At 41.3% G+C, this 17,056-nt stretch overlaps 1 protein-coding gene and 1 long non-coding RNA gene across 8 annotated transcripts in view; one reads left to right on the top strand and one right to left on the bottom strand.

Annotated features, from left to right (window-relative positions):
* LOC119972820 (zinc finger protein 236-like) overlaps window positions 1-17,056 on the top strand; it is a 168,518-nt gene that overhangs the window by 83,449 nt on the left and 68,013 nt on the right. For all 7 annotated transcript variants that reach the window (XR_005462157.1, XM_038810265.1, XM_038810266.1 and 4 more), the window contains 6 exons: window positions 1,197-1,350; window positions 4,892-5,152; window positions 6,932-7,197; window positions 13,020-13,109; window positions 14,622-14,773; window positions 16,642-16,745. Coding sequence is in view for 6 of the 7 variants with exons in the window: in XM_038810265.1 (XP_038666193.1) it covers window positions 1,197-1,350; window positions 4,892-5,152; window positions 6,932-7,197; window positions 13,020-13,109; window positions 14,622-14,773; window positions 16,642-16,745 (1,027 nt within the window). In the remaining variant the exon portion in view is untranslated. The remainder of the gene's footprint in view (window positions 1-1,196; window positions 1,351-4,891; window positions 5,153-6,931; window positions 7,198-13,019; window positions 13,110-14,621; window positions 14,774-16,641; window positions 16,746-17,056) is intronic.
* Window positions 16,552-17,056, bottom strand: part of LOC119972821 — a 43,561-nt gene continuing 43,056 nt past the window's right edge. Inside the window, exon 2 of the long non-coding RNA XR_005462158.1 lies at window positions 16,552-16,860. This is a non-coding gene — a long non-coding RNA (uncharacterized LOC119972821). The remainder of the gene's footprint in view (window positions 16,861-17,056) is intronic.

Genomic DNA, 17,056 nt, shown 5'->3' with positions numbered 1-17,056 from the left:
ACCCCCATCCCATAATTAAATTTTTAAAAAGCTCACTAGGTATGGTATATGATTATACCTTTGGATGAATCCACCGATTTTAAAAAAAAAAATACAAGTTTAGATTTTTATATGTAACTTTTGTTAAGTTCTTTTTAAAATATGTAGATCTACCTTGTGGAAAAAGAAAGAAAATAGCTCTTGTTTTGCTTAGCTTTTCCCAGCGCTGATTTTTAAAAAAATAACAAAGATGCACCTTTGCTATTTTCAGATGTCAGTTGACCTGCTGTGTGTATTTCTGACATTTTTGGACTTTAATTTTAATTTTAGCAAAACGCTGAATGTCAGTTGCCAACACCAAACTTAAAAAGTGCCAACACCAAACTTAAAAAGTACTCCTGAGCTGATGCTGGGATCAGAAATATCCACTATGAGGCACTCTTTCAAGTTTGGAAGTCAGTATTTTACATGTCTACGAAGATGCTAATGCTTATATATACTTTGATTAGTAGATTTGATAAGCAGACACATTTTTATTTACAGTTTAGTTAAAAATTATACATCCAGTTAGAATTCAAATTGCCTTGGTTAAATTTCTTCTAAATAGTGGGAGCATCATTGAATATTTAGATCCTTGGATAACAAGGAAATGGGGAACAGGCAGGCAAGTGGAGTTGAGGCCACAGTCAGACCAGCTGTGATCTTACTAAATAGGGGAGCAGACTCGAGGGGCCAAATGGTCTCCAGCTGTTCCTAAGCCCTATGTTCTTATGTGGGTTCTCTTGGCATTATGCTGTTTTTGCATCCCTTTTTTCCCCCTGTTTTTCCTGTATCCAATCCGATTATTGACCTTTAGTTTGTGTGTTGATGCAAGTAGATTATTATCTGAAGTGTGTAAATAGGTGGCAGTTTAGCTGTAACAATCGTCTGACTCATCGGATCATAGGACTCATGATGTTCTCCCCAACCAAAGTACATTGACTAATGAATCCCACTGCTTAGCATTTGTCATATAGTGTGTTCTGTAAGTTTAAAAAATAAAATAGTTGAGAGCTTCTTAGTGGCAAGCAGTGTCAATTCAATGTCAATGTCTGATTCATTTCATATTAGTTTCTACTGACCTGCTTTGTTTTAAAACTGGGATAAAACTATGAATAGCTTTCTAAAATACTCAAAAATGAAGCTAACTTAAAGGCTTGACTTCTTTTTCAATGTAGGTCTCATCCAGCAGACACCACGGAATAGCCAGTTATACAGTCATTACCTGGCCAATGGCATCATGGCTGATGGACTAAGCGGGGATAGGCCCTACAAATGTGCATATTGCAACAAGGGTTTTAAAAAATCTAGTCATCTTAAACAGCACATCAGGTATGAATGAGAAGGTGGCTTGTTTATAGTTTGAGGTGCCTTGGAGTTAGTAGTAGTAGTGTGGCAAGTTAGTTTCTGTTCTGTCCTGGAACCATGCAGTGCAGGAGGAGGCCATTTGGCCTATCCAGTCAGTGCCAGCCCTTTGAAAGAGTTATCCAATTGGTCTCACTCCCCTGCTCTTTTCCCATCTCCCCTGCAAATTACTTATTTTCAAATATACATCTAATTCCTTTTAAAAGTTACCATTGAATCTGATTCATAAATATGTTTATTTAATGAATTTCATTTAACACATGGTGGAAAATGTTTTGTATTTGTACATTTTACATTATAGCTGCATATTAATTAATAAATTACTCCCAAGTTTTGCTTCTAAAGTTTCAAACTGAGAAAAGGGATAGGTTCTACCCAGAACCACGTAATCAGATGAAATGCTGGATGATCTCTGAAAGGAGAGATGTTACGAAAACTTAATGTTCATCTGTCACCATCAAAATACAGCTGTACTAAATCCAGCATTCCAAATAATTATATTACTCCTGGGGTGGCCTTTCTATTGCAACTTCAGCCATATCCTGTGTACTTTCTCTCTGTTTATAACTTAGCTTTGTTCTCTTTGCCTCCAATGTCCTCTCCTGCCTCTTAGGTGCTGGCTCTCGCTGGAGTATAGTTCCATAGACTTGAATTGCCCTCCAGAGTAACCATCCTTCGAATGTTAACATGGACTCTGCTTTGCACTGAGTCTTCCCCCCCCCCCAACACACCATTTTTAGTATGCCCCATTTCTGGCAACCGTGAGATGTGCCAGCCAGTTTTATTCATTTGCATGCAAAATGGGGCAAAAAATTAAGTTGTAATCTCATTTCCTTTAGGCTAGTTCCTAGACCATAGAAAATGAGTGTTCACGATTGCTATCTGGTATGGGCAACCCAGAAGTGAATTTGAGATGTTCCGTATTGACAGAGGGGATACAGGGAAAGCGCAGGGGAGTGGGGAAAATTGGAAAACTCTTTCAAAGAGACACGATGAACCAAGTGGCCGTCTCCTGTGTTATAAGGTTCTGTGATGTTGATAGCTTATTTAGAATTCCTCTTTGGAACTTATTTCGGCTTCTTTTGCCTTTGCCAATTACTTGGGCATTTGTCTGTGTAATTGTTGCGGTGTGTCAATTTTCCTTCCAGTATGCATTCCTTTAAAGCTTCCAGCAGTACTTTAACTTTCTACTCCAAATGTGTATTGTGCTCAGTTCTGGTCTCCGTATTACAAAAAGGATGTGGAGATACTAGAGAAGGTGCAAAAATGATTTGCAAGGATGACACCAGAGCTGAGTGGTTACAACTGTCAGGAAAGATTAAGCAGGCAAGGGCTCTTTGATTTTTCTTGAAAAGAAAAGCGTGAGATGTGACCTAATTTAAGTATTCAAAAGTCTGAAGAGGTTCAGTTAGGTAATTACAGAGAAGAGGATTCCACTTGTAGGGAAGTCCAAAATTAGGGGCATAATCGATGCAATTAAAATTTCAGGAGGATCTTATTTTACTCCGAGTAATGAGAATGTGGAACTCACTGCCACGTGGTGTGGTTGAGGCAGAGAGCATAGATGTGTTTCAGGAAAAGCTGGAATAACGCACGAGGGAGAAAGAAATAGAAGGATGTACTGTTAGGTTGGGACGTGGGGCATAAATACCAGCATAGAAAGGTTGGGCTGAGTGGCCTATTGATGTGTTGTAAATGCTCTACAGTTCTGCGCAAAATATAAATACCACCAACAACCAAAGGTAAAAGGAGATTAGCAAGCACTGGGGACAAAACGTTAAAAATGTAAGTAATGGATAGTGTGAGATTTCCAACAGAGAGTGAGAGTTAATGGGCTGTGGAATTCAGGAACTATGCTAACATTCAAAAATTTATTTTTGAATTTGGCTGTATGGTCTATAAAAGAACTGAGAGATTCTCTGGGCTGAATGGTCTGTACTGTTATTGAAATGTCTTTATATAGATGGGGCGGTTTTCCACTGGTTAAATCCATTACTGCCTGTAATGGTCTTGTTCTTATTTTCAAATCCCTCCAATAATTTGCCACTCAATATCCCTGTAATCTTCTGCAGCCTACAACCCTCATACCTGCACTCCTCCAGTTCTGACCTTTGAGCCATTCCCAATTTTAATCACTCTACTAATGGCCATCTCTTCAGCTGCCTTGCTCTAAGCTCTGGAATTCCCTCCCAAAACCTCGCACCTTCTCTACCACTCTTTCCCCTTTTCAAGGCACTCTTTAAAACCTACCTTTTAGATCAAGTTTACAGCCTCTGTGACTCGGTATCAAATTTTGGTTGATAGCACTCCCGTGAAGTGCCTCGAGACATTTTACTGCATTAAAGGCATTGAAGGTGTTGAGAATGACAGGATTGGAACAAAGCTCATGAGCAGTGAAATGCCAGCAAAGATAAAAATGAAAGCATTTCAGAAATGACCAATGCAAAAGCAGAATACTGTGGATGCTGGAAATCTGAAACAAAATAGAAAGTGCTGGAAATGCTCAGCTGGTCAGGCATTTTGTGGCGATGCCATCTAACCTGCTGACCATTTCCAGTATTTTCTGTTTTTAGTTAAGAAATGACAAGCCACTCGTTTGCAGGCTTTGAGCTTATAAAATTAAGCTGCTTTTGGACTCAAGGTCACTTTTTTAAAAAGCTTTCAAACATCATTGTTTTAGTTCCCTAAGAAGCTGACAACAGTACACCATTGTAACTGCTAAATGGTTCTGTGTAACGCTTAAAAGTCATTTTCAATTATTTAAAATTCAGTTACTCACATGGTATTTTCAGCTGCATTAATAAAACTACAGGCTACCACTCCTAAATATATCAAGGAATATCTTTATAATGGTTAAAAACAGAATCATTCTGAAGCACCGGCTGATTTTTCTGGTGCATGGAATATTTGAACTTCACCCAATGTAAATAAGCTTGATCAGAGGCTTAAGCGAAATAAGAGCTCATGAAAGCTAGCACAACTTGCAGGTGGATTGTTGATTCTGGAAGTACTTGGCTAACTTCTCATTGAGACTTTAGCTTCTGAGCAAAAGGAGGACACCGTTTGAAATTCAGACAAAAGGGTTATTCAGCCGTAATATTTCCAGCAAGTGCTCGTCATGAAGAATTTGAATGCATTACATACCTTTACAAGCAGGCCATTCTGTCCAACTGGTCCATGCTGGTCTTTGAGCTCCACATGGGCTTCCTCCCAACACTCTTCATCTAACTCCAACCCTTCTATTGCTTTTTTCCTCATGTGTTTATCTAGTTCCCGGTTTATCTTAACTCGTCCAACTCAACTGCTGCGTGTGTTAGTGAATTCCACTTTCTCACTGCTGCCTGGGTAAATAAATTTCTCCTGAATTTCCTATTGGATTTATGAGTGTGACTATCTCGTATTTAGTACTCATTATCGCTGAAGCTGAAATGAAGAGGGGGGGAGTAAAAACACTCTGCAGGAATATTCTACTTGATGGTTCTGGCCAACAAATGTGTTCTTGTTTCAGATCTCATACTGGTGAAAAACCTTTCAAATGTTCGCAATGTGGCAGACCCTTTGTTTCATCAGGGGTCCTTAAATCACATATCCGGACGCATTCTGGCCTGAAAGCCTACAAATGTTTGATTTGTGATGGCACTTTCACTACTAATGGCAGCCTGAAGAGACACATGTCAACCCATAGTGAGGTGCGTCCTTTCATGTGCCCCTATTGTCAGAAGACTTTCAAGACTTCCATGAATTGTAAAAAACATATGAAGACACATAGGTAAGAGCTTTTGAAGTCATCATGAAATGCTTTTAGTTATAACCACTTCAGTCTTCCTGTGTACTTGGACGTCACCCGAGCTTCTTGCCATGATACTTCATGGCAGCAGAATGATACCGGGAAGCCTTCCCTTGTGTGTGCTAAAATAAAGTGATTGCAAGATGATGTGGTGCAGAATCCTGCTGCTGTGCACTTGGTTTTTAGCCAGATAAAACAGGCTGGTTATTTGATTTAAGAGGTTTCGTAGAGAGAATGGGTTGTAGAAATTTCCTGAGCGTGAGTGGAAGGGGTCGGGGGCGACAAAGTAATTTTCATTCCGCACCACATTCGTCTCGCAGGCCCAAGGTAAGCACAGGGTGGGGAGGTCAGCACTTGCGAACGTGGGGAGTGGAGTTTACACTTGGGGGACCAAGAGGACCATTTCTGCACCCCCTGGCCCCACAAAGCAAAGTTTGTGGATAGCACAATTGCTTCACAGCTCCAGGGTCCCAGGTTCGATTCCGGCTTGGGTCACTGTCTGTGCGGAGTCTGCACATCCTCCCCGTGTGTGCGTGTGTTCCTCCGTGTGCTCCGGTTTCCTCCCACAGTCCAAAGATGTGCAGGTTAGGTGGCTTGGCCATGCTAAATTGCCCTTAGTGTCCAAAATTGCCCTTAGTGTTGGGTGGGGTTACTGGGTTATGGGGATAGGGTGGAGGTTTTGACCTTGGGTAGGGAGCTCTTTCCAAGAGCCGGTGCAGACTCGATGGGCCGAATGGCCTCCTTCTGCACTGTAAATTCTATGTAATCATCACCTCAACCGCAAACCTGCCCTCAACAATCTGTTTCACCCCCATCCCTGTGCATCGGTTATTCATGCTCGATAACACAGTAGTATGTACTGTCTGCACCCAACATTCCCAGGTCAGGTATTGAAAGTAGCGAATTTCATTTCACTCTGTCCAAATAATGTGCCGTAACTTCACCTTCAGAAGATTGTCCTGAATTTATAAAAGCCTGTCCGATTCCCATTCCTAAATCTTCTGATCTTTCGGGTGAGGCTGTTCACAGAGCACATTTATGTTACAAACTCAAGCCCATCCTGCTAAACTCATTTTACTTATGCTGAGAAAAACAACAGGAATGCGTACTTTCATTCCAATCTGAGCTGAACCGTGTCTTCGAGTGATCCAGAGCTAACTTGTTTTTCATCAGGGAAGGTTCGGTAGTGGGATTGTGACAGCTTCAATTGAAATTATAATGCCCGTTGCAGCTTCATGTTGTCTCAGTGCTTTACTGCCAATGAAATACTTTTGGAGTGTAACTTGAGGGGGACAAAAGTAGCTGCATTTAATTCTGGAAGATCAGTGACTTTTATTGATGCATAAGAGTTCATACAGGCAAAGCGATTGTAATGAAGGCAAATGCAATGAAAGCATGTTTTAATTTGTTCTTTAACTGTAGACAAGGCAAGATTTATTTTGCACCCCTAATTGCCCTGAGATTTTTTAATTAACTGTGTTGACGGCCTGGAGTCTCTGGTAGACCAGACTGGGTAGGAGTGGCAGATTTCCTTTCCTGATGATACTAGTGGACTTTTATCGCCATTTACTGGTGCCAGCCCATATCCTCGGGTATTATCCAATAGAATAAACATGAGGTGACTGCATGTTAAGAGGCTTTTAGCTTAATTTGCGGTATAAAAGAGAAATGCAAGTAATCTTTTTCTACACGGGATCAATATCAGCATCAAATTTTGTTTCCTATCCTGGTGCCCCTGCATAAATTTGTTTCTCTGTGCAGGTACGAACTTGCTCAGCAGATACAACAGCAGCAACAACAGCAGACATCCCTGGATGATGATGGCCTGGTTGAATCTATGGAACAGCAGTCTGACTCGACTAATGGCCAGGCGCAAGCCCAGCTTCAGCCTGAGGAACTACAGCCCACTTCGACAGTCAGTGCTGACCAGCAAACCTTGCTCGGCCTGAGCCAAGAACAGGTTGTGGGATCTCAGCAAAGTGGTCTTGGTCAACAGCTTGCAGACCAGCAGCTTGTCCAGGATGAAGGTAAAATTAAGACGACTCTTTTGAAGTAGTTCATGCTTAACAGGCTTTTAAAATTGCAACCATCATTGAAGCTCAGAAAGATCAGTAATGTTATTCTATTTTAGAGGAAGTAAAGACATATCCTGCAATTTTCTGGATTTGTCCCTAAATTTGGCAGATCAGTGGATTTAGACCACATCTTAGGGAGTTCTACCAGTCTCCTGCTGACATTGTGCCTGAAAATCAGGACAAAACCTGCAGAACCTCAGAGGCTATGTTCTTTAAAGTAGGGCAATAAGCGTCCATGGTAGAATAATCAGAAATGGATTGGAACAAGTGGATGCAATGGCCTTTCTTTGATTTGGACACTCATTATTTTTTGTTGTATTGCATTGTTCATAATATGGAAAAGCAGAAATAATCGCCCACCCCTATCTTTGTACTGAAAAATGTATAGCATAATTTAAAGTATTTTTAAAAAAAAGAAGTAATTCAATACCATCTGACAGAAAAAGAATCAAACTAGTGTTGACGACACGATTGAGGACCATTGACATTTGGAATAAGCAGAAACCTTGTTTAAACCAGTAGAACTTCAGATTTCATGCTCTTTTAAACAAAAACACAAACTTAATTCTGTATAAAAGAGTCAACCAGAACAAGCACTGTTAACAGCAAGGTTTACAACTACGTTTGCTATACACTCAGATTTATTTCTTGCTTCTCCCAAGAATTCTCTCACATTTACTTCAGCAGGGATTATTCATGAATGTGTCATAAGAAGTTTTATAAGAATTATTGGTTAATTCACTTGTGTTGTGATTCCACTCACGTGGGGTATGAATTGACCGTGCACTTGCCCAGGGTGGCGTAACAATAGCCTCAACCACTTTCAGTCTACCCAGAATTTTGGTTTCCAAACCTCAAGTTCAATTTTTGTTTCCTCAGGAATGGGGAGGGTCAGTTTCCCTTTTCTGTTTCCATTTTCATTTCTGTTTTCAGTTAGGATCATGCGTAGTTAAAGTTCCTTCCTCTGCTGTTTTATAGCTCTCTCTCTTCTATTCTGACCTTTTCAGTGTCATAACTTCCTAGCTTTTTTATGTTGCATTTACCTCATTTCTGACAGTTAAAACATAATTCTTAAAACTACAAGTTACATCCTAAAATGAAAACTGGGCGGCATGGTAATACAGTGGTTAGCACTATTGCTTCACAGTGCCAGGGACCTGGGTTCGATTTCCGGCTTGGGTCACTGTCTGTGCTGAGTCTGCACGTTCTCCCCATGTCTGCGTGGGTTTCCTCCGACTGTTGCGGTTTCCTCCCACAAGTCCCGAAAGATGGGCTGTTAGGTGAATTGGACATCTGAATTCTCCCTCCGTGTACCCGAACAGGCGCCGGAGTGTGGCGCCTAGGGGATTTTCACAGTAACTTCATTGCAGTGTTAATATAAACCTACTTGTGACACTAATAAAGATGATTATTAGTATTATAAAAGGTATATTCTAAAACACATGAACCAAGAACTAGATATTTACAAAAATGTTACAACACAGAAGGATGCTATTTTGGCTCATCGAGTTTGCGTTGACTGTATCAAAGAGCAATTTAACTAGTCCTCTTTCCCCTTCCCCCGCTCGTCTTCCAGCTCTCTGCAATATTTTTAGAATTTATCCAATTTCTTTAGATGGCTACTATAGAATTTGTTTCTGGCACCATGTCGGGGAGTGTCTAGCCCTTTGTTGTGTAATGAGCGTTCACCTCATTTGCCCCTCGTTCTTTTGCTATTCACCTTAATTCTCTGCCCTACTATTATTATATGTTATTATATTGACTTTGAAATCAATTTCTAAATAATCGAAATCATTCATGATTTTAAACACCTCTATCAAATCACCTCTTAGCCTTCCCTGCTCTCAGAATAATAACCCTAGCTATTTTAGTCTATCCACATAACTGGATTCCCTTATGCCTGTGACCAATTTAGTGTGGTTCTTCTATACCCCCTCCAAGGCCTTCACATTCTCCCTAAAGAATTGGAAAATGCCAGCCGGGCCAAAATAATGCATTTAGCATCTGTTCCTATGTTTGTACTTTGTGTTTCTAGTCCAGGACCCCAATGCTTTATTAACTGCTTTGTTAACCTGTTCCGACACCTACAAAGGTTTGTGCACAAACACCTGCCCCCTGCGCCCCCCCCCCCCCCAACTAGTGTCTCTGTTTTTTCACGCTTGTTAAAATTTTACCTTTTGCGAGCATTGTTTCAACAAATTTTTCCTTTCAGAATGTAGCAGCTGAAACATTTCTATGTTGAAATTCATCTGCCGTGTGCCCACCCATTCTATCAGTCTGGCTCTCTCCTCAAGCAGCCTATTACCATATTCCTCACTGTTTCATACATTTCAAAGTTTTGTGTCCTCTGCAAATTTTGAATTTGTGCCTTGCACCTCAAGTTCAAGTCATTAATAGATATCAAAACAGAAGTGGTCCCAGTACTGGACCCTGGGGAATCACCATTGTATACCTCCCTGCAGTCTGAAAAACAGTCTTTGTCAAACTCTGTTTTCTCTCTCTCAGCCAATTTTGTATTCATGATGTTACTGTCCTTGTACAACATGGCCAGTTGTGCTCACAAGCCTAACGTGTACTTTTTCAAATGCCCTTCAAAAATCCATGTACAAAGCATCAACTGCACTGCCCTCACCCACCTTCTCTCTTACCTCACCAAAAAACACAATCCTCCGCACCTTCAGGGGCTAGACCAGCGCCGGGGTGGTTTGCACCGCACTGGCTGGCGGGGAAGGGGCTTGGCGCCACGCCAACCGGCTGCGAAGGGCCTCCGCCGGACGGTGTGAGTTGGCGCATGCACGGGAGTGCCAGCGTGTGCTGGCGTCATCCCAGCGCATGCACAGGGGGGGTTCATCTCCGCGTCGGCCATGGCAGAGGACCACAGCGGCCGACGTGGAGCAATAGAGTGCCCCCACGGCACAGGCCCGCCCGCGTATCGGTAGGCCCCGATCGCGAGCCAGGCCACCGTGGGGCACCTCCTGGGGCCAGATCTCTCTCTCTTCCCCCCCCCCCCCAAAAGGACCCCGGAGACCGACTGTGCAGCTAGGTCCCGCCGGTAAGTACCTTCTCTAACTTACGGCAACAGGACCGTCCGAAAACAGGCGGCCACTCGGCCCATCGCGGGTCGGTGGGGGGGCGCCAGCAGCCGCCGACCGATACGGCGTGATTCCCGCCCCCGCCAAATCCCCAGCGCCGGAGAATTCGGCAGCTGGCGGGGGCGGGATTTATGTGGCCCACCCCCCCGGAGATTCTCCGACCCGGCTGGGGGTTGGAAAATCCCACCCCAAGTCTCCATTATCCAAAATCTGAAAGCCAATCGCCTCCAAAAACCACATTTATTTTGAACCTCTTGACCCTTTAGCGCAGGACGACCCTGACCCAAGCCGACACGAACCTCGCCAACTTTCAGCGCGGGAAGTCTAGTTGTTTGTCTGCACTGTTTACTTCTGCAACAAGCAGAATCGCAGATGGCTCCACGGGTGGGAACTTATCACATTTACTGTTCAGTGGTACATCTTACTTTTCTCGCCATTTTTTTCACTTTTGACGAGAGCTGGCCTCGGCTGTAATGTAAGTAGGCCGATATGCGACATTCAAAAACCAAAATTGTCTGCTCAGCTCATGGCTGCCACCAGAAGTTCAAATTGTCTGAAATCTGAAACTTAATCACCCTGAGGGTTTCGGATAAAAGATACTCAACCTCTATGAATATATAATGTCCCTTTTGTTTTCATCTATGTTTGTAATTTCAGATTCAAACGTTGCAAATGTATTTTAAGCTCCCATCATCATTTGGTAGACTTGCAGCAATTACATCAGCGGTTCATCAGATGAAAATGTAATTTGCAGCTTTTGTGTGGTGTGTCCGAACTCTTACTTAGCACAATGCCCGTTAACAGGTGGTCACCAATAAATCCAATTTAGGAGAAACCTCATACCCAGACAGCAGTGAGAATGTGGAACTCTCTATCACATGGGACAGTTGAGAAGAATATTGTACATTCATTTCAGGGGACACTAGATGGAAACCTGAGGGAGAACAGAAAAGAAGGACAGGCTGACAGAGTTGATTAGGAGAAGGCTCATGTAGAGTACAAAAACTGGCATAGACTGGATGGGCTGAATGGCCAGTTTCTTATGCTTAAATTTAATGTAACAGCAAAAGCAAATGAGAAAAACAAAGGAATGGAAGCTGTTTCCACCAGCTATTCTCAAACGATACTTGTACTACTGCTTTACATATTTCTCTATTCCTGCCTCCCTCACCTTTTCTCTCTCCATTGTTTTATAATACATTATATATCTATATCATGACTCAACGTTATCACAAACATGTCTACTTAACTTGGTTCAAGAAGTTTACCGATCCAAGCCACTAGATGGAGGTGCAGGGACTAACATTTTCTTCATCCTGTGTGAATCACATCATACAATAGTTAATCAGAGAACCAGCGACAGTGTCCTTCACAAGCCTTTTGACAACTGGCTCACAAATGAGAAAATATGAACTCCTTATAAAGTAGTATTTTGGGTTTCCGATGCCTTGCCTTCCTTCATCGGAAAGTGAATGTGCTTTTTCACGTTACATTGAATTTCTAAGCACCGAAACAGTTCAACCCAGCTGGTCCGTGCTGGTGCTTAAACTCCACATTAGCTGCCTTCCACCTTAATTGATCTCTCTCTGCCGGTATATCCTTTCACGTTTGACAGTGACGCTGGTTGTGAGGTGGCAGGAATGTCCTAGAATGACTTGATTTGTTTTGGGAAGTGCCTTTTATTCGTTCCCCTTGGAGATTAGGAATTCCAGGTCTGTCTCGTCTCTGACGCACAACAGTGGAGTTCAAAAGGCGCTGTGCCAAAAGAACCACCAAAATGTCAAACTATTATCAAGTAACGGGTAGACTTTATTAAACCGTTCACTGAGAGTTTGATGTGAAGAGAGGGCAATTTGATAAGTCAGGTGCCAAGATCAATCAATGTGCCTGTAAATTTTCCAACCAATTAAAGTGTTTTTGTTTTGAAGCAAATTTCCCATAATTGCTTTCTGTTTATGTGTTTATACAGGTGTGCTTTAAAAAGGATCACAAAATATCAATCCCATTTCTGACTAGTTTACTGCGGAACTTTACGTTTTAAAAAATGTTTTTGTTATCCTCCCACCTTGCTGTAGCTGAACATATTCACTGGCACTATGTACAACATTATCGCTTTACGCACAAACAATGCAAAGACTTTAACACCATATTCAGAATGCTTTATTCTGAATGGTGTAAAGCATGCCCCAAGAGAGAATGGAACAAATCTGGGGGAAATCAAACTGAAGTCCTCAACAGCAAAGGATTTCTAAATACTATGATCCCTACTGGAGCACTGACAGTTGTTTACTGCCTAAATGCATGGAACCAGAAATGTGTTGCTCTGATGTGTTGGTAGGACTTGGAAGTCTTGTAGATCTTGTATTACTCAATATTATATTAATTGTGATGGTACCATCTAAATGTCTAACTTTTGTTAGATTGAGGCAAGATGCATTTATTTATATGGAAGCTGGTTAAGTGCATAATGGACAAAGGAATTGACCTTTGTGCAGGAGGATGACATGAAGAAGTGTAGGAGGAGGCTCATGTGGAGCTTAAACACCAGCATAGCCTAGCCAGGCCAAATGGCCTGTTCCTGCACTGGGAAATTCTGTGTAATATATATTTGCCATTTCCTATTTTAATCTGCATACAATGTCAAATTAAGTGTTTTGTTTGTTATTTATTTTCCTACTCCAGATTCCTTTGTGACAACACAGCAAAATATCAGCCAATTTGATCAACAAGCTATAACGCAGCAAACCTTTGATCAACAGAGCCTGACCCAAGGTTGAAGTTAAAATTAATTTGGTGGCTTTTAGAAAAATAGTGCAACTTTTTTTGTGTTTCTCCAGCTTTCTCAAATAACTGTTGCAAACGTGAATTAAGTAATTGATTAAAGTTATGCAGCACTCTGCTTCGGGACAAGGCATACCAGCCAAAAACAATTAACCGGAAGCTAATTCATGGTGCTGGTGAAACAATCTATGCAACAGCGTAACCTTGAGCTGACCAATGTCAAATTTTCAAATAGGTTTTTTCGTTGGAGCGTGGACGATTGTCTGCATTTCACAAATCTTAAGATTTGGGGTTTTAGTTCTGTATTTTCACTGCATGTTTTTTTTTAAATTAAGAAGCTTTTTCAATTGATCTGGGATGGTAGAATAGTGGTTTTATTCCTGGGCTAGTAATCCACCAGCCTGGACTAATGGTCTGGGAATCACAAGCTCAAATTCCATCACAGAAGCTGGGGAATTCAAATTCAGTTAAGCAAATAAATATGGAATAAAAATCCCATACAAGTAATGGTGAGCATTGTAACTACATGGCCCTGGTAAAAATCTATGTGGTTCACTAATGCTGTTTAGGGAAGAAAATCTGTCGCCCTCACCCATTCTGGGCAAATGTAACTCTAGATCGTCGACAATGTGGCTGACTCCAATCTGCTACTCCAAATGGCCTCGCAAACCACTCGACGGTATTCAGGAAGGTGGTTCACAACACCTTCTCGAGGGCAATTAGGGGCGGGCAATAAATGCTCGTGGCGCCCTAATCGTGAAAATGAATTTAAAAAAATAACTCTTTTGTGATGTTACATCTGCAAAAACAGATTTTTGTTTTGTCAGCTGGCGCAGAATTGGAGAAGTTTATTCTTCCCTCTTATCAAAATAGCCATGTTTCTAAAAAGGAAAGTTTGAACCGGTCTCCAAGACTGACTAATGGACCAAGAAGTTTTAAATTAGTTGGTCGCTCTAAGGTAGTAGAACAACACTGCGTCACAGGAGCATTTAGAGACAGAAAGAGACGAGACAGGAGGATCTATCAGGAAAGGTGATGAAAAGCTGGATCGAAGGTGGATGTAAAGGAACATCCAAAAGAACTAGAGAGCGGGAGAGCAGCTGAGAGGTTTAGCAAAGGAATTGCAGAATTTGTGACATCGACAGCTGGAAGACATGGCTGCCAATGGTAGGGTGAAGGAAATCAGGGACGCACAAGAGGCCAGAATTGGGTGATAGTAAGAACTAGCAGGAAGTAATTCCATGTCTATAATTTATAACTTAGGGGTTTGGATTATGGTTATAAATTGAAAGAATTCTGTTGTGATTTGTGATATTGCAAATGCTCAATTTGTATGAAACCTGGACTGGCTAAATGGGAGCATTGCTCTATATTGAATGAAATAGGATAGAAAAATATATACTTTTATTACTTAGCAAGTTGACGCAGTTGTTCTATGTTGCCATTTAAACATTGTAAGTTGAGTGAACCTAAACGAATTAACCTATTACTATTCTGTGCCAGGTTTTACCATCACCGATAGCTTTGGGCAGCAGAGTCCATTTACAGCAGTACAGCAGTTACAGGACTCCAGTAGCCTTGAGTCACAAGCTCTAACTCCCAGTTACCATCAGCAGAGTCTGCTTCAGGTTCCTACAACAGACAACATCAATGTGGTGAGTATTAAACAAATGATGTTTTAAACTGTACTCCTCAGAGACTTGTTCCACCTTAGTGCTACAGCTTTACGGCATTACTATTGCATTTTGAAGGATTAATTTATGAAATTGTAAATCAACCGTTTAGAAATGTAAGCTGGTGTTAAATGGGCCCCATTGAAGTTTTTGATATATATAATAAAAGATGTGAAATGCCCACTCTGTTATACTATGATCATCATTGCATTGTACTGAGGTTAGATTGAATTTTTCTGATGTATGTGCTCATAGAGTCATTACAGCAGAGGAGGCCATTTAACCCATTGAGTCTATGCCATCTCCATATTTACTTAGTAAACATCTCCCACATTTGGTGAGTAAGAACGGGTAATGGGTAAGGATAACAGATTTTCTTCCCTAAACGACAATGATGAGCTAGATGGGTTAAATATTAGGGCAGGTTGCGTAAGCTTGGCTTGTTTTCCCTTGAGGATAGAAGATTGAAGGGTGATCTTATCAATGTGTTTAAAATGCTAGTAAGGAATGAAGAATGAGGGGACATCATGTTAAATTTAGAGCCAGGCCATTTGGAAGGAAAATAAGGAAGCATCTTTCCCACATAATTCCATACTCCCTCCACCTCCAAAAAAGGGGAAAATTGAAGACTGACATTTTTTTGTTGAGTAAGGCTGTCCACAAATCTGGAGATGAGGTGAGTAACTGGTACTAAGTGCAGATCAGCTACATCTAATTGAATGGCAGATCAATTTCGAGGGGCTGACTAGTCTATTCCTGTCCCTCCGTTCTGTAGAATTAGCATGCTTTGAGGGTTTTTTTGATGAACATGCACTCAATTGTTGTTGGTTCAATGGATGGCATGAAGGGAAAGGCTTTACTGAGGGCTTGGCGGCGCGACACAGATCATGGAGTGGTTGGTCAGAAGGCAGAGGATCGTCACTATTCTAATGAGCAGATTAGCATGCCTGGTAATGAGTGTCCTGTTACTGTGTTTGCCCTCTGGTGGAGACAGGATCCCAAACTTAATGAGGGGCATTTTGCCCCTTGACAGATGAGTGAAACTCAGATGCCGATCTCTCATATCTGTATTATATTTGTGTACGTGACAGATAGTGTTAAAAAAGGGAGATGATTTTAACTCTCTATCACAAACTTCAAAATCTTGACAAATATAAAGTATGGTCACCTTGATGAGTAAAATAAAGAATGGGAAAGTGTTCAATGCAAAATAGAAGTAAAATCGTACACGACTGCTCTTTTTCTGTGATGGTATGTGTGGGGTGGATTAGGTATAATAATTCTTATACCAGTACATAATGAAAGTTAAGCAGCCATGGGGAATTTAAGTCATAAATTATTGAGTCAGACTTTTGCCAGTAGAAACTGATATAGCAAATTACCTTTTTGTATTTGGCATTTCTTAATCTTCGAATTCTACACTAAGTAAAGCTGCATTTTACTTTAATTTTTGGACTTTTGGACTTTCAACACTAATTCAGGTTCTGGACCAGATTATTTAAACTCATTTTTCAATGCTTGGTCGCCAGCAAGCAAAAGTGGGTTTGTTGATTGTGTAAATTTACTTACTGGCTCATTGCTGTATTTCATTTATCACCTTCTATGGACGTATTGGATTTATCTTCTTTGTAAAATTTTTCACTTTCGTTATTATGAAATATGTGGAATGTTGTGCATTGTTGTGAATGAACTCTGTATGCATTTCAGTAACGTTGAAGCTCACTCAGACCTAATACTGTCTGCATATCATGACACTGTAATGGGCATAATTCAGTATTTTATTGATGTGACACCTTTTCAGTGACGATTTTAAAAAAAAACTTTTTGTATATTTTCATGCACATTTGTAGACCACCCGACTTATGCATGAGCCATCATCGGGAAACCTACATCTTCAAAGCCATCGCTCAGCCTTCCACTCTGACGGTGAGGACCAAGTTAGACGAACATACAGGTTAGTGTCAATGGGAGTGCTGTTACAGCATGTTCCCATGTATTGGAGACTTGCTGATAGGTTCTGAAGCATCGACCAGATTTATTTGCTGTCTTCTCTGATTTTCCACTGTTCCCTTCAAAGGAAAAAGAGAGCCCCTTTAGTTTGTCGGAAAGAAAGCTGAGATATTCACATAGCCCACCCATTTGTGAAGGATTGGATCGGGGGTTGGCCAGATCACCTTTAGTGTTAACCTTGGCTGAGTGGGAACACTGTTACCCATGAGTTGGAAAGTCAGGCGTTCAAGTCGGGATTTGACCACATACCTGCCT

This window comes from Scyliorhinus canicula, chromosome 10 (assembly GCF_902713615.1).
Source record: "Scyliorhinus canicula chromosome 10, sScyCan1.1, whole genome shotgun sequence".
Classification (NCBI taxonomy): domain Eukaryota; kingdom Metazoa; phylum Chordata; class Chondrichthyes; order Carcharhiniformes; family Scyliorhinidae; genus Scyliorhinus; species Scyliorhinus canicula.
Note: the sequence above shows the minus strand (reverse complement) of the source record. Positions and strands in the feature narration are given on the sequence as shown.